The following is a 14,355-nucleotide window of genomic DNA, read 5'->3' as shown; positions in this document are numbered from 1 at the left end:
AATATTTTAAGGTGACAAGGAATAGGAGTATGTCCTAACCCCATTCTCCTGCATTCTCCCCATAACCTCTGACACCATTTTAATTGCACAACATGTGGTCTCGGGGCATAATAGTCTAGACATTGAATTGGGTGCCCAAAAATCCAATATAGGTACTCGGCAAATATGGGGACTGGTCCTGTGGTAGGACTACAATGCCTTTGATACAGAATCAGGCAATCAGTACATGGTGTATCTCAGTTGGATGACAATTTAAATGGAATTCTAAAAGGATCCAATGGTTGTTGTAGAACTCTTCGGTGGGGCGGGGTGGGGTTCTGATCTTACGAATGCGATAACAATCAATGTGAACATTGCAGGAACGCTATTCAAGGCACATCCATTTGATGCAGATTAGTTGCTACTTTATGCTTTTAAGCTTCTTTGGGGCTTTATTTGGCTATTTCTCCCATTTTACTAGTAACTTTGAGATTTTTGGAAGTAACTTTTGTTCGAGCTGGAACTGTTTGGAAATATTTCACACGCAGATGCTTTGGTAGATGGTATTGACCAAAGGAAGGAGTGAAAAGTATGAAGTGGTTTCAGGATTTGCTGCCAGAGCTATCAACTAAGATTTTACTGTGCCATAGAGGTAGCTGATCACTCGCTTTAATAATTGACAGATGGTCTTAATGCTTGATGCAAATCTCTGATTACAAACTGGAGCTAAACTCTTGCTCTCGCCTTTTCTGTTCTATCTCACTGATGGCCTGCCTTGTGCACTTTGCATTTCTTGGTATAGGCCGTCATCTTTTATTGGAAGTTAAGGTACCTGGTCAACTTCAAACAAATGTGCAGCAATTTTGTCCGCTGGCCTGACACCTGTGCATCCATACCTGCATGTGCCTTGCATGCTTTGGCCCATTAATTCCATATAAAATTGGGCATGCGTCAGTGAATGCTTGTTTAGAATTGATCAACTGTACGTTCAACTTGTGACCGCTCCAGATTTCCCTATTCTAAAGACGTATGGTTTGCAGCGTAATCAGCTTCTGTAAATTGTCCCCAGTATGTGTGGGATAGAACTAGTTTACGGGTGATCGCTGGTCTGCGCGGACTCGGTGAGCGAAGGATCTGATTCCACACTGTTTCTCTAAACTAAACGAAAAAAACTAAACTAACCTTCCATTTGCATGAAGGCTATCCCCCTGTTTCTGAAATACAACAGGAGCACAATTTCATCGCCTGAAGAAGAGAGGAATAGGTGTTTGCTTTTAGTTTGATTGGTATGCGTAGAATGATTAGCTGCTGAAAATATTTGTGGTTTGTTCTGTGGGGTGTGTAGGGTGAAAGGAAGGAACTTATTAAATATTTTTCCTCTATCAAAGCCTTGGCCACGACATATCCTCTCAATCAGTAATGTTAACATATTGTGTATCGTTCTCTCGCTCTTCTTTCATCATGGTAAAAAAAAATCAGTACCATTGCATTTGCCAAGTGCTGCTCTATGTCCACTTCTCTTCTCTTTGGTTTTGAATGCACTTTTGCCTTCTAGTTCCATGCTTAACTTATCTGAAGATGTCTGAATTTTATCAAATCTTGGCTTTCCTGAGTATGAAAACATGTCTACTAAAGTCATGGATGATCAGTATAACGGAGGCATTACTATGTAATGTCTTCTGAAACCCCTCTCATTCAACATTTTGCCATATATTTGTATCATTATAAATCTGCTATCTTTGAGGTTCCATTCACTTGGTTCTATGCTTCCACTCAAATGGAGGATATCGCTCAACGTTTTCTCACCTATTGTGTCTCCTTGAGAGTCTTCTATAGATTAATTCTTTACTACTCCTTGGCCAAATGGTGAGTTTCACAGAAATAAATAAGAAACTGAGAAAGAGACATCACCCAGTGTACTTTTTCTGGCTGATTGGGAAGTAAAGTTGATATATAGGGGAGCGGATTCAAGTAAGTTTTCGCTTGATGCTCCAATCCCTCTGCTTGTTGAATTACCTAGTCTATACCAACATGCCAGTTTTGCAGGTTTATGTACATTCCTTCATTATCGTGATCCACAGGAATATGTCGGCTTGCACAGCTTTACTGATGGCCCCCTACTGTATTTGATCAACTCCTTGTTTTTCTCCCTGCTTGTGCACTGTTTTGCTGCCTGTCTAATATTCTGGCTTGAATGGACCATGACTTGCCCAAACAAAAATTGTTAAAACCTGGTTGACGACTTTGACTTCTGTCACAAATTCTGCAAGCATACCACCAATTCTGTCCCATTCTCCACCTAGTGCTTCAAGCTAAACGAGGCAGTTTGTAATTGTTATGTAATTTATACCAGAAGTTGCATTTCCAGCCTTGTATAATTTTGCATTAAAACTGTCTATATAAAACTATGTAACAGCATTTCCTCCTTTGCGGCATCAGATTATTTGATATCCTCCATACTTCATTTTTTGGGGATCATACCCAGTGATTCCAATGATCTTCTACTTGTAGTGATGCTACCAAATTTGGTAACGGTGCTACGAAATTCCTGGCAATGCTTTGGATCCAACTGCATTTGTGGCTACATATCCCATTCATTCTTATACATATCCTCTATATAGAAATTTGTGGCTTTATGGAATTCGATTGCATAAAAAGTTTACAATTATGAATTTTTACCAAGAAAAGTCACTTCATTTCCGCCTCTTGCTTCAGGGTCTACCCAATGAAAGTTGGACACTAAGTCGGATAAATGAACATTATGAACTTTGTGATACCTACCCTACTATACTTGTAGTACCAGAGAATGTCCCAGAAGATGAATTGAAGAAAGTAGCAGCATTCAGATCTAGAGGGCGTCTACCAGTAAGTACAAAATATAATTGAATATTGATGTTTCTTGAATTAGAATGTCCAGAATGTATTTCTGAACATCACCTTACTGCTTTAGTCCTATATTTAATAAAAGAAAACCAGTTTTCTTTAAATTGTGAAGCTGTTCCTAATCTGCAGTAAAATGGCAGATACTATCGCAACGTTTAAGAAACATTTAGACAGGTACATGTATGGGATAGATTTAGAAGGATATGGGCCAAGCACAGGCAGGTGAGACGAGTGTAGATGGAACATGTTCGTCGGTGTGGGGAAGTTGGGCTGATGGCCTATGATACTACATGACTCTATAAAAGAAGTAATACTCAACTATGAATTATCCAGTTGCCTGTTGCTGCCTGTCTGCTTAGGAAACAAAGTTCGAGCATCAAATAAACTACCTGTTCATTTTCTAAATTGCTTAACATTTATATCTGAAAAGCTAAGGATGTAAAGATATTACAGTAGTGAAGGAAACTACATACAACATATTTTAATTGCAGATAAATACAGCTACAGTTTTCTTTCTGCTTTAAGTGATGAGATTAAAATCATCATTTTTGATGCTGACTTGGTTAGCACATCATGAGATTTTTGTGACCAATTCACAACTTTTAAATTTCTGTTTTAATGTTTTAATTTGTGAGTTTGGGTGTAATTTAAAGAACTAAATTAATTGAAAGGTGCATTTTCAACATTCTTTAATAAATAATCTTTGATCACGCAGATTCACCTTGTGTATTCGACTAGTTTGGATTTATCTGTTCAATTAGTGCTCCAATAATAAACAACTAATGCAATAACTTGGATTACTCAGTGAAATTATAGCTACTCAATATGACAATTGTCATCATGATTACATGAGCACAAGTGTACTATTTTACTAATGACATCTTAACTTAAATACTTTATCGAACATAATGCAATATTTGAAACAATACTTTTGAACAAACAAAACAATCTAATAAATATCACAAATATTTGGTTGATTATTTAAATGGCATCTCTGATAAATTTGCATTTGTATCTACCATAGATCATGATTTGATGGTCATTCATTCTCTCTGCAGGTTCTCTCATGGATACATCCAGAGAGTCAGGCCACAGTCACTCGCTGTAGTCAGCCTCTGGTTGGTATGAGTGGCAAACGCAGCAAAGATGATGAAAAGTTTCTCCAGATTATAATGGATTCCAATGCACAATCTCATAAGATCTTTATCTTTGATGCCAGGCCCAGTGTTAACGCTGTAGCTAACAAGGTAACGTAGATGTTATTAACATTTCCTCTGAGCTTGATACAATAATTTAAGAATTGTTTGTGCCTTTTTTTGCCAAGTGTACCCGCTGAACTTTAATTGAGAGTCACGGTTGAAGTAATGATTTACTCAAGGCTGTTGTCAACAGAGTGCCAGTGGGAGGGAACATGTGCAGGTGTGTTATCAAACCTGAGAGCTAGGAATGGTGGCAGGGCACTGTGTGTGTGTGTGTGTGAGAGAGAGGCAGCAAGTGTGTCATAGATCAGAATTCAGAAATCTGACAGGATATCAGAAATATGAATAAAAGGTGTAAGGAATAGACCAGAACTTAAGACGGGAAGAAATGCAAATGCTGTTTGTAGAAAATCATGTAGTCTAGGATAAGGATGTTCATATTAATATGCAAAGGGAACAGAAGGGTTATGGGCCTGTCCCACTTAGGTGATTTTTGGGCAACTACAGGCACTGCCGCAAAATTTTCAACATGTTGAAAATGTTTTGGCGACAGTGGCGACAATTTTTGCTGTCGTACGCTGACGTAGGTGTTGTTGTAGGTTGTCGCCAGGTGTCGTGGGAGAATTCCATTCAAACTAGTCCCTGACAGTCGTGTAAAGAATCGCCTAAGTGGGACAGGCGCTTTATTGTATTTCTTGCAGTAGGAAATTGAAATGGTAGGATTTTGGATGAGTTGGAATTATAATTGTTAAATCAGATATTAGAGAAGTTCAGCTGAGAGCTGATGAGGGATTAAGAAAATGTTATGGTAATATACAACTGCTGAAATCATTATTATGGAGGTCAGTACAGATGGAATAGATTTGAACTTCAGCTTAGGGAAAAACAAGTCACTGAGAATGCATACCTTAATACACCCTGAGCCAATAGACAAGGTTGGGATTGTAGAAACAGGGAACTGCAGATGTTAGTTTATAAAAGAAGACGAGTGCTGGAGTGGTTCAGCGGGTCAGGCAACATATTGAGAAAACACAGTTCGGTCCATGTTCTGAGATACTGGGTAACTGAGCTATGCCAGCAGTCTGTGTATTCTTTCCAAGGTAGGGATAGAATTGGTTTACAGTGTGTGGTGCTTAGTTGGATTTGTTGATGTTAATTAGGATATCATAATGACAGGAAGATCGGCCAACTTGGGTTTAACCACTATTTGTACTGAAAATACTACATCCTTGAGAAAAAGCATGTAAGCTACAATTAAACTAATTTGGGGTGCACGTAATAAATCCAAAGAACTTTCTTTAGACAGTATAAATTGTCTAAACTTATCTTTTTAATGGTCAAAGGAGGAAGTATTTGTCAATCAGTTGTATTTATTTTCATAGAAACATAAAAAAATAGGTGTAGGAGTAGGCCCTTCGGCCCTTCAAGCCTGCACCACCATTCAATATGATCATGGCTGATCATCCAAAATCAGTACCTCGTTCCTGCTTTCTCCCCATCTCCCCGTGATTCCATCTGCCCTAAGAGCTATATCTAAAACTCTGCCTTGAATTTCCATTAAGATTGTGATTTTATTTCATTTACATTGTAGCACTTCTAGAATTAAACCACCAAAATAAGACAACTTAAAACTTGTTATGGGGGCTCACAGCTATCAAATACAAGTTGGGTGATGAACTTCCTCATGATCTTCACCTCCTGACGGGATTTTTGATAAATGACCCTGGTGTCAACAACATCACACAGTTCAGCCCTGGAGCAGGACCGCGAGTCCACAAACATTTTTAAAAGCATAAAAAATATAACAAATTCTTGCACTTTGATAATTTCATTCTTGTCATCACTAAGGAGAAAGATGACACCAAAACCATTTTAAAAAATGTGTTCTTTTCTTGAAGCCTGAGTCACCATATTTAATTACTGTTTATCTGTTAATATTAGAAATAGATGATTTTACTTAAATCTTATTTTGTTATGCTCAGGCAAAGGGAGGTGGCTATGAAAGTGAAGATGCCTATCAGAATGCAGAGCTGGTCTTCCTTGATATCCACAATATACATGTGATGAGGGAATCCTTACGGAAATTGAAGGAAATTGTCTATCCCAACATTGAAGAATCTCATTGGTTGTCTAATTTAGAATCCACACACTGGTTGGAACACATAAAAGTAAGTCTGACTGCAATGTCATTTCAGCCTTAGGGAATGGGAGATTCATGGTTTTCCCATCTTGAATGGAGAAAGTTTGGTTCATCCACTTCTGGACTTTATCCATTCATTGTGGCGTCCATATAATTTCAATCAATGAAGCAGGGTCCTGGCCCAAAACGTCATCCGTCCATTCCCTCGACAGATGCTGCCTGACCTGCTGAGTTCCTCAAGACGTCTGGGTTTTTTTGTTGCTCAAGTGGTGAAATATACTTGTTCTTAAAACATAATGCAAATCGAAGTATCTCCAGAACTTGATGAAACAATATTATCTCCTTGTCCAAAAAATCATTGCAATGAATAGTACTGAAGCTGGAAATTGCTCCAAGGTGATGTGCCTGCTAAATAATGTATTTGAACTTCTCGTATAAATTGGAGTTCTTTCTAATAACTTGCATGGATTAGATGGACTTGTTATCTCAAATGTTTAAAAATTGACTTTTTCCATTATTTAAGTAACTCATATTCAGTAAACACTTGTGATTCTTGCAGCTAATTCTTGCTGGTGCTTTGAGGATTGCTGACAAAGTGGAATCTGGAAAGACATCAGTTGTGGTACATTGCAGTGATGGTTGGGACCGCACAGCTCAGTTGACATCTCTGTCTATGATTATGTTGGACAGCTATTACCGTACAATTAAAGGCTTTGAAGTACTCATTGAAAAGGAATGGCTTAGCTTTGGCCATAGGTTTCAACTTGTGAGTAATTATATATTATGCGATAACTTGATGCATTGTAATCCTACCTGTAATATATGGAGGAACTCCACAAAATGACCCATTTACTCCATTGAAGATTTTGAGTGAAGATTTACACTCCACCAAGTGTAATACTATATATATATTTTTTTTAAATCGCATGTTGGGTACTTCCTGCTGAATCCATGGCATAGGTTTTAAATGTCTTATTTGTGATTTTTGCCACATCTATCGATCCAACTGTGATAAAGTAGAATATATTGGATGCCTACTGGGGTATAAGATGGACATAGCCATTCTAGACCCAAGCAAGCACTAGTTTATTTGTTTTCCATAAATATTACCACCTGACCATTACCAATTGTTGCTGCAGTTTTGTTAAGCTGTTTGCATTGAGTGCTGCTTAATGTCATCCTGACCTAAAACAGATGACACGACCCAATCTGAATTCGATTGGTCTATTGATAAATATACCCAGCCTGAGCCAACTTGTGGTGTGCTCATTAGGTGCTGGTTGGGGAGCCACTCTTGTGCCTGAGTCTTGTCTTTGTTTCTACTGTGCATATAACTCAGTGTTGGTCAAGAACTTGTGTTTACTCATTTTGTGACTAATGGGCCTGTCCCACTTACGCAACTTTTTCGGCGACTGCCAGCACTCGTCATAGGTCGTTGCAGGTTGCCGAAATTTTCAACATGTTTAAAATTCAGCGGCGACCAGAAAGACGCTACGACTCTTTGGGCGACAGAGGAGACTGCTCACGATCATACGGGCAACACCCTGGCGACCTGTTGCGGGGTGAAGCCTGTATGGTCGTGAGTAGTCGCCCAAAGAGTCGTACCTTGTTCTGGTCGCCACTGAATTTTCAACATGTTGAAAATTTTCAGCGACCTGTAATGACCTATGACGGGTGCCGGCAGTCGCCAAAAAAGTTGCGTAAGTGTGACAGGCCCTTAACGGTGTTCTTCAAAATGTTTGGTTACCATTTACAAGCGATAACTAATAATGGTACAGGGTTGCTAATATCGTGTTTGTGACTTCAACCTTGGCACAGTAATCTAACTGCATAACCAATGAAGGAAAAGGGTACAGGAAAGGCAAATAACAGTGAAAGAAACCTGGATGAATTCAAGTAAATCTTTTTTTTAATTTAATGGAAACAGAGGGAAATAGTGCATTAAGAGGGAAAAATCTTAGAAAAGTACAACTACAATTTAAAATAATCAAAAATTCACAAAAATCTAGACTGTTACAAATCTTAATTTTTTTTTTTTACCCTTCAAACAAAATCTAGCAATCAGGTTGTTAAAACGCCACTGCATTCCCCTGGTATGATGTTGTTTTGGGACCCCACCCGCACTCTACTTTCCAATCTGCACACCCTCAAGAAAGAACAGATAGAGCTTTTAATAACAAAAGTTGTACAGTTCCTCCTGTGCCCAAATCCACCCTGCCTAATGGGCCTGTCCCATTTAGGCGATTTTTCAGGTGTCTGCCGGCGACTGTCAAGTTGCCGGCAGTCGCCTGAAAAACCGGCAACTGGAACGGCGACTGTCAGAATGGAACACACACACAAACACATCGCAAAGGCGGGGGACAGGGCAAGCAGGGGGAGCGCTGTCTGAAATTCACACGGTGTAAAGCCAAGGTGATACAGACATACACTACAATGAACAGGAAGGTTGGCTCTGTAATTAAGACCGCTATAGCACAGTGTACGGTAAGTCCTTTAAAAGATACTCCTTATAGAGATTCACGGCTCCATGGCAGCTTCATGAGCCTGTCTCACTTAGGCGGCTGCAGGAGACTATGCAGTCGCCACGTGGTTGCCACATGTTCGCGGGTGGTTGCCGGGGAGTCGTCTTTCATGGTCGTGAGGAGTTCTGGGAACTAGTCGCTGCCTCATTATCGTTACAGCAAATTTTTCAGCATGTTGAAAAATTAGCAGCGACTAGAATGAAACCGCCATGGAGAGTAGCAAGAATTCTAGTGCCATAGGTGGGTCGCCAGGAGGTCCTAGTGGGTTGCCAGGAGGTCGATGGTTCTCGTAGGTTCTCGTAGGTTGTAGCCGGTGCTGACCGGTGAATTTCATTGGCTAATTGGGAAAATAAAACGTAAGCAGTAGTTTTCAGAACTAAGGCTAACCAACTGGTAATGTTAAATGTCCTCCAAGCTTCACAGCCGTCTGGTTTCTTAAAAGTTGCCTCCACTCCTTCTCAGCCCTCTCCCCCCCTTTTAAAGGACTTACCGTACACTGTGCTTTAGCCGTCTTAATTACAGTGCCAACCTTCCTGTTCATCGCAGTGTGTGTCTATCACCTTGGCTTTGCACCGTGGGAATTTCACTCAGACAGCGTTCCCCCGCTTGCCCTGTCCTCCGCCTGCATAATGGGCTGGTGTGCGCGCGCGTGCGTGCGTGTCGGCAACTTGACAGTCGCCTGAAAAATCTCCTCAGTGGGACAGGCCCATAAGTTCCTCAAAGTTCTGGATGCCATTTGTTTTTGGACCTCTAGGCCTGTTGCAAATCCATTGAGCTTTTATACCCAATACCTCCTGATTTCATCAAAAGATCATTAAAATGGGCAATATTTTTAGTTCTTCAATTGGGGTTTACCGTTTGCTTTAGTGTGTCCCCTTTCCCTTACATACAGTGCATTCAGAAAGTATTCAGACCCCTTCACCTTTTCCACATTTTGTTACGTTACAGCCTTATTCTAAAAATCTTTTTTTTTAATCATCAATCTACACACAATACCGCATAATAAAAAAAGCGAAAACTGGTGTTTAGAAATTTTTGCAATGTAATTAAAAAGAAATAACTGAAATATCACATTTACACAAGTATTCAGCCCCTTTACTCAGTACTTTGTCGAGGCACCTTTGGCAGCGATTACAGCCTCAAGTCTTCTTGGGTATGATGCTACAAGCTTGGCACACCTGTATTTGGGTAATTTCTCCCATTCTTCTCTGCAGATCCTCTCAAGATCTGTCAGGTTGGATGGGGAGCGTTGGTGCACAGCTATTTTCAAGTTCCTCCAGAGATTTTCGATCGAGTTCAAGTCCGGGCTTTGGCTGGGCCACTCAAGGACATTCACAGACTTGTCACGAAGCCACTCCTGCGTTGTCTTGGCTGTGGGCTTAGGGTCGTTGTCCTGTTGGAAGGTGAACCTCCGCCCCAGTTGGAGGTCCAGGACGCTCTGGAGAAAATTTTCCTCAAAGATCTCTCTAGTTTGCTCCGTTCATCTTTCTCACGATCCTAACTAGTCTCCCAGTTCCTGCTGCTGAAAAACATCCCCACAGCATGATGTTGCCACCACCATGCTTCACCGTGATGAGTGGTGCCTGATTTCCTCCAGATGTGACGCTTGGCATTCATGCCAAAGAGTTCAATCTTGGTTTCATCACACCAGAGAATCTTGGTTCTCATGGTCTGAGAGTCCTTTAGGTGCCTTTTGACAAACTCCAAGTGGGCTGGCATGTGCCTTTTACTGAGGAGTGGCTTCCGTCTGGCCACTCTACCATAATGGCCTGATTGGTGGAGTGCTGCAGTTGTCCTTTTGGAAGGTTCTCCCAACTCTGGAGCTCTGTCAGAGTGACCATCAGGTTCTTGGTCACCTCCCTGACCAAGGCCCTTCTCCCCCGATTGCTCAGTTTGGCCTGGGCGGCCAGCTCTATGAAGAGTCTTGGTGGTTCCAAAGTTCTTCCATTTAAGAATGACGGAGGCCACTGTGCTCTTCGGGACCTGAAATGCTGCAGAAATTGTTTTATACCCTTCCCCAGATCTGTGTCTCGACACAATCCTGTCTCGGAGGTCTACGGACAATTCCTTCGTCTTCATGGCTTGGTTTTTGCTCTGAGATGCACTGTCAACTGTGGGATCTTATATAGACAGGTGTGTGCCTTTCGGATTCATGTCCAATCAATTTAATTTACCACTGGTGGACTCCAATCAAGTTGTAGAAATCTCAAAGATAATCATTGGAAATAGGATGAACCTAAGCTCAACTTTGAGTGTCATTGTAAAGGGTCTGAATATTTATGTAAATGTGATATTTCAATTATTTCTTTTTAATTACTTTGCAAAAATTTCTAAACACCTGTTTTTCACTTCTTCATTCTGGGGTATTGTGTACAGATTGATGATTTAAAAAAATGAATTGAATCCATTTTAAAATAAGGCTGTACCGTAACAAAATGTGGAAAAAGTGAAGGGGTCTGAATACTTTCTAAATGCACTGTATTTTTTTAATTGTATTTATTTGTTTCTTTTATGAAAAAGGTTACAAATGAATCTACACAAATCTGCAAGTAATGAGTTTGTCATCGGAGCTGAAGTAGCCATTCGGCCCATCGAGTCCGCCATTCAATCATAGCTGATCTATCTTTCCCTCTTAACCCCATTTTCCTGTCTTCTCCCCATAACCCTTGACACCCGTACCAATCGAGTATCTATCAATCTCCGCCAAAAAAATAACCAATGATTTGGCCGCCACAGCCATCTGTGGCAATGAATTCCACAGTTTCACCACCCTCTGACTAAAGAAGAGCTGGATGTCATTTGATATCTTGATGTCCTAAATTTAATTTAAATCATCCTATACTGATTTTAAATGTTTTTAAATTCATATACATCTGTGGGTAAGTGCCTAAGCAATTTGGAAATTCACTTTTGATCTGTGACATTTAGTTGATTGGCTGAACTATTCGAATAATACAGCAACATGCTGGGCATTCGAATTTGCCACGATGACAAACAAGATTGTTCTGTTTTATTAAAAATCATTCTTCAAGATAAATTTAGCTGATTTGCTTTAATCTGTTCTCAGTACTGTAGCAGGTTTTTGAATCTGCTTGTAGCTCTTGCTTAAAACGAATGGTTTAGTGCCGCTTCAACCACCATCCCTGGTGATTCCTCTGGTTATAAACTATATATAAAAAATATGCATGTTTTGAACCCCTACATTCTTTCATGTCATGCCTTGTTCTTTTTGTCTAAATTTTAGATTTAAATTATATATTCCAATCTGATGACTTTAGATACAGATTATTTAGAGCAGAACTCTTTTTACAGAGAGTGGGACATGGCGATAGGAACCACACAGATGCTGACAGGTCACCAGTCTTCTTGCAGTTTATAGATTGTGTGTGGCAGATGACAAGACAGGTAATACCTTTCTTTACTTCCAATTTTTATTACCCATTATCATTTCAGTACAATGAAGCACTTGTATTGCCAACAACTTTCATTTGTTTTCTTTCTTCACTAGATTGCATGCATACATATTTTGCTTGATAACTAGACCAGCTGTGTGATTTCTCTCTGAACTCCCCAGTTACATTGAAAATGTTGTTTGTTTTTTTTGCTGTAAAGTTGTCCCCAGTGCATTGCAATTCATATCTATATCCGGTTTCATTCCGGCTAAATGAAGAATAGTATCTCATGTTTTTTCAGACCAGAAATAATAAGGGAGTGATCACTTTGGGATTGTTCTGCAGACCACTCCCAGTGGTCAGCAGGAAGTATTGGAGCTCAAATATTGCTGTAAAAATTAATAAGATAGTAATGGATGATTTAAACTTCCCTAATATTGACTGAGATTGCCACAGTGCCATTAGTCTGGACGGGGCAGAATTTGTTTAGTATATCCAGGAGCGTTTTTGCAAGCATTATGTAGATGGCCCTGCTAGAGAGCGGGCACCACTCAATCTCCTGGGAAGTGAGGATGGGTTAGTGGCCGATGTGTCATTGAGAGAGCACTTTGGGAACGGTGGCAAGGGTTTTACAGGGTTCACCAGCCAATACTTCTGTACCACATCTCAATGTAATTAACACAAACTTACTAATAGTTGACTAACTTACAAACAGATCTCCCCTATCCACCTAGATTAGACCCTATTTCTCCCCCCCCCCCCCTTTCCAACATCTAAGTTTCTTACTCTGGCTTTACAATTTTAATCTGTTCTCACCTTATCTCCTGCCCTTTGTCCAATAAACCATCTGCGAACCCCTCTCACCAATATCCACTTGCAGGCTTTGTTCCACCCTCAACACCTCCAGCTTTCTCTGCCCCCCCCCCCCCACCCCCCCCCCCCCCCCCCCCCCCCCCCCCCCCCCCCCCCCCCCCCCCCCCCCCCCCCAACAATCCATCTGAAGAAGGGTGCCGACCTGACGCGCCACCTATCCATGTTCTCCAGATTCAGCCTGGCTTAATGAGTTACTTCAACACTTTGTTATGAAAATGGAATTAACTGCTGAACGTCATTTGTGTTTACAATAATCTGAAGTGCTTATTTTATTTTTAAAAAGGTGACAAATAGAAATAAAAATAAAATCTGAAACTTGAATTGAAATGCCAGAAATTAATATTTGGCTGCTTTACTTGAAACTGATATATTATTTTTGTGTGTTAAAATTGGATAGCTCAATATTATGAAACAGTTTGGAATTGTTGACTTTCCATTTTAACGTGTATCCAATCAGCTTGCCCAGTTTTTGGTACAATTTTGGCTTATTTTAAAACTGTCAATTAAAATTGAATGTCTACTAACTTTTATTTCCTTAGTTCCCAACAGCATTTGAGTTTAATGAGTTCTTCCTCATAACAATTCTTGACCATTTGTATAGCTGTTTGTTTGGAACATTCCTGTTGAATAGTGAACAGCAAAGAATAAACGAGGTGAGCCTGACCAGCAAGATTAAATTCCAGACATAAATTTAGCCTTTGTTATCATGGTACAGAGTTTAAGAAAGGTGACAAATAAATAGAAATAAAAATAAAATCAACATTAATAATTAACATATAACATTTATATTGTCCATTGTGTGCAACAATGTTGCCGTGTTCTCATTTAAAGTGTTGACATTTTACAAAGAAAGGGGATATATAGCATTTAATTATGGATATAAATATTTGTAGAAAATGTGCATGGAAAATGTTTCTAAAATTGATAATTAATCTTAATTTTTTTCAGGGACTTCAAAAAAGTACCATTTCATTATGGGCATATGTAAACAGCCAGTTAGAAGAGTTTATCAACCCTCTGTATGTGAATTACTCTAACCACGTGTTGTATCCAGTGGCAAGCATGCGCCATCTAGAGCTCTGGATTGGTTACTATATCCGTTGGAACCCAAGGATGAGACCACAGGTAACCACAGGGTACTTTGGTATAACTGCATGTACAGTAAACCCTCATTTTAATCCCTTTATAACGGTTATAGCGGATGGACTTGCAGATATTAGCACCGACTCCCCTCCACTTAGAGTCCCAGCTTCCGAAGCCACCCCCGACTCGCAAGGTGCACCAGTTGCCACTAATGTTGTTGTGGCTCACGTCGTAGCTCCTGGGGACAGTGCTTTATCCGTTCCCCGCTCAACATCAGCTGCTTC

At 40.1% G+C, this 14,355-nt stretch overlaps 1 protein-coding gene across 1 annotated transcript in view; it reads left to right on the top strand.

The window, feature by feature from the left end:
* The window catches only part of mtmr2 (myotubularin related protein 2), a 50,870-nt gene that overhangs the window by 32,858 nt on the left and 3,657 nt on the right, over positions 1-14,355 (top strand). The window contains exons 8-14 of the mRNA XM_055637324.1: positions 2,695-2,844; positions 3,921-4,109; positions 6,044-6,229; positions 6,761-6,967; positions 12,036-12,128; positions 13,528-13,641; positions 13,937-14,113. Of these exons, the coding sequence (XP_055493299.1) occupies positions 2,695-2,844; positions 3,921-4,109; positions 6,044-6,229; positions 6,761-6,967; positions 12,036-12,128; positions 13,528-13,641; positions 13,937-14,113 (1,116 nt within the window). The remainder of the gene's footprint in view (positions 1-2,694; positions 2,845-3,920; positions 4,110-6,043; positions 6,230-6,760; positions 6,968-12,035; positions 12,129-13,527; positions 13,642-13,936; positions 14,114-14,355) is intronic.

Source organism: Leucoraja erinacea, chromosome 6, assembly GCF_028641065.1.
Source record: "Leucoraja erinacea ecotype New England chromosome 6, Leri_hhj_1, whole genome shotgun sequence".
Lineage (NCBI taxonomy): Eukaryota > Metazoa > Chordata > Chondrichthyes > Rajiformes > Rajidae > Leucoraja > Leucoraja erinaceus.
The sequence above is the reverse complement of the archived record's forward strand: the minus strand, read 5'-3'. Positions and strand labels throughout refer to the sequence as shown.